The 2,267-nt window shown below is 42.6% G+C and overlaps 1 protein-coding gene across 1 annotated transcript; it reads left to right on the plus strand.

Annotated features, from left to right (window-relative positions):
- Nucleotides 1–186: 186 nt before the first annotated feature.
- CSUI_007115 (uncharacterized protein) lies at nt 187–2,230 on the plus strand (the record flags this gene model as incomplete). The annotated part of the gene is made up of 4 exons (XM_068067265.1): nt 187–192; nt 630–646; nt 1,113–1,265; nt 2,185–2,230. Coding segments are annotated over 4 exons (222 nt in total), but the record flags the coding sequence as incomplete, so codon positions are not given.
- Between the last annotated feature and the right edge of the window lie 37 nt (nt 2,231–2,267).

The raw sequence follows: 2,267 nt of genomic DNA on the forward strand, positions 1-2,267 counted from the left end.
AAAGATAAAGAAGAGAAAAGAGGAGAAGAAAAACGAGACGATGAGAAAGACTGAGAGAGCGGCAGGAGCAACCCTAACAGGACCAAACTGAAGAGAAAGTTAAACCAGGCCAGCAGGAGAATCTCCGTCGCCTGGGAAGAAAGATTCGAATGGGGAGAAGCCAAAAAAGGGAGTTCGCCAGAATCGATGCTTGTTTGTGTGCCCCCACAGTTCCCTGGGAGACAAACACGACGAACGTCGAGTGAAGAATTAGATTCCACTAATCAGAACGACATGTGCCATTGAACAAGAAGGGGGAAAGCTCTGACACTGAAGACAGTTGGGAAGCAACCCACGTGTCAGTGTGGAGCAAAACTCTGTAAACCCTCCTTACTGTTGTCGTCCTGTAGAGCTTCACTTCATTCGAAACTCCTTTTCTAGGCTCCTCTAGGAGTCTTACGTAATTTGGCAGGTGCTCCCCTCGCTCCCTGGCAAAGGGCAGCAGGCGGGGGGGGGACAGGAGGCGCAGCCCCGCTTCTGCAGGTCGAGCTTGGAAAAATCGACCAGCCAGGGGTGCCTTATCATCTAGCTATTTTGAACTTTACCACCTATCTGATAGATAGCCTTTTTTCTCCTCTTTTCTTCTGAAGGATCAGCAGAGCAGGAGGTACACTCCTCCTTCGTGTATCGTGCACAGTAGTTTCCACCACGAGTCTCTAATCTGTCTGTCTTCGATCTATCTATCCCGAATCTATCTATTCATCTGTGATTTATCTATATATTCTTTATCCATCTATCCTTTATCGACCCATCTGTCTTTGATATCTCTATCTAGCTAACTATCTATCTATTTCTGATCTATCATCTATCTACCTATCTTTGATCTATCTATCTTCAGTCTGTCTATCCGTATTCTATCTATCGATCTATATATCTATCTTCAGTCTATCTATCCTTAATCTATCTATTTATCTATCAAACGTTACTGCACGTATATCCATGCAGTTGGCCGATCCAAGAAGAAGACAACTCAACGAAGAAGAGGCAGAAAGGCAGAACTGAAGAAGAGAGGAAAAATATATCTTTCTCTTCCTTTCTTTCCTTCCTCTGTGTGTCTCTGCATGCTTCTGCAGAGGGCGAGCCAGCGATCCAAGTCGTAGTGAAGAAAGTAATAGTAGCTATGGTTCAAGTAGTAGTTCAAATACAAACTCTGCTAGTCAGAAGAAGCAGACACCTCCAGCAGGACCTGCAGGAGGAGGCGGGAAAGGCCTTAGACCAGGAATTACGTAAGAGAAATCTCAAAATATCACTGCGTATTCACATATATATATACGAATATATACATATACATATACATGTAAATCACTGTCTATATATATATATGTGTATAGGTATTTGCACATGAATAGGTATGTAGGTCAAGGGAGGAGAAAGTAGAGAGAGGATTTCTTTGCGGTAGTTCGAAGCAGACCGTCAGGATTTGTATTTGCTCCTGCCTATTATTCGAGTTGCTATATCACTGACGTACGTGAGGCGGATCATCGAGTAGACAGATGTAAAGAGAAGAAGAAGAAGAACACGCCTCCTCGCATGTATATGTAAATGTGTAGAGCATAGATCCTGTCCCTTCATGGTACAAAGGGCGAGATGAATGGAGAAGAAATACCTAGATGTAGATTCACGCAAAAGAAAGAGAGCCTCTTGCTTCGCCCAGTGTAGAAGTCGCCAGATATATTCAGGTGTATATACACCTCTTCTTGTTCTCTTTTGGCGAAACGCCTCAGACCTTTCTACAACTGCTGCGTCTTCTTTCTTTTCATCTTCGAGAGACTTTCCGTACAAGTCTAGCTCTCTATCTTTAATCTATCTATATATCTGTATGTATGTGTAGTATGGATGTCTATCCATCTATATCTCTATATATGTACAGATAGATAGAGATATCTCCTGCTGAGGAAAGAAGGAGCTGCCCGTATGCACACCTTTCCCCCCTTTTCGTGGAGTGCCTATATATATCTACCTATTTATATACATGTATATATATGAGTACCTGTGTAAAGAGAGAGACATATACGTAGGGAACGATAAGGGCGACATGTATACCATTCTCTATAGATCTTTTTCGAAAGATCAAGAAGGTGCCTTTCATCGTCTCAAAAGTGATGTATGAGTTGTCTGTGTGTTTCGATTGCATGCCTTCTGTAGAACTTCAGCCGTCTCCAATCTCTTCCCGAATCTCAACTCCTCTGGAGTAAGTCTCCTATACACACACATATATATGTATATAT

The sequence above is a fragment of the Cystoisospora suis genome, assembly GCF_002600585.1.
Source record: "Cystoisospora suis strain Wien I chromosome Unknown contig_3678, whole genome shotgun sequence".
In the NCBI taxonomy this organism is placed as follows: domain Eukaryota; phylum Apicomplexa; class Conoidasida; order Eucoccidiorida; family Sarcocystidae; genus Cystoisospora; species Cystoisospora suis.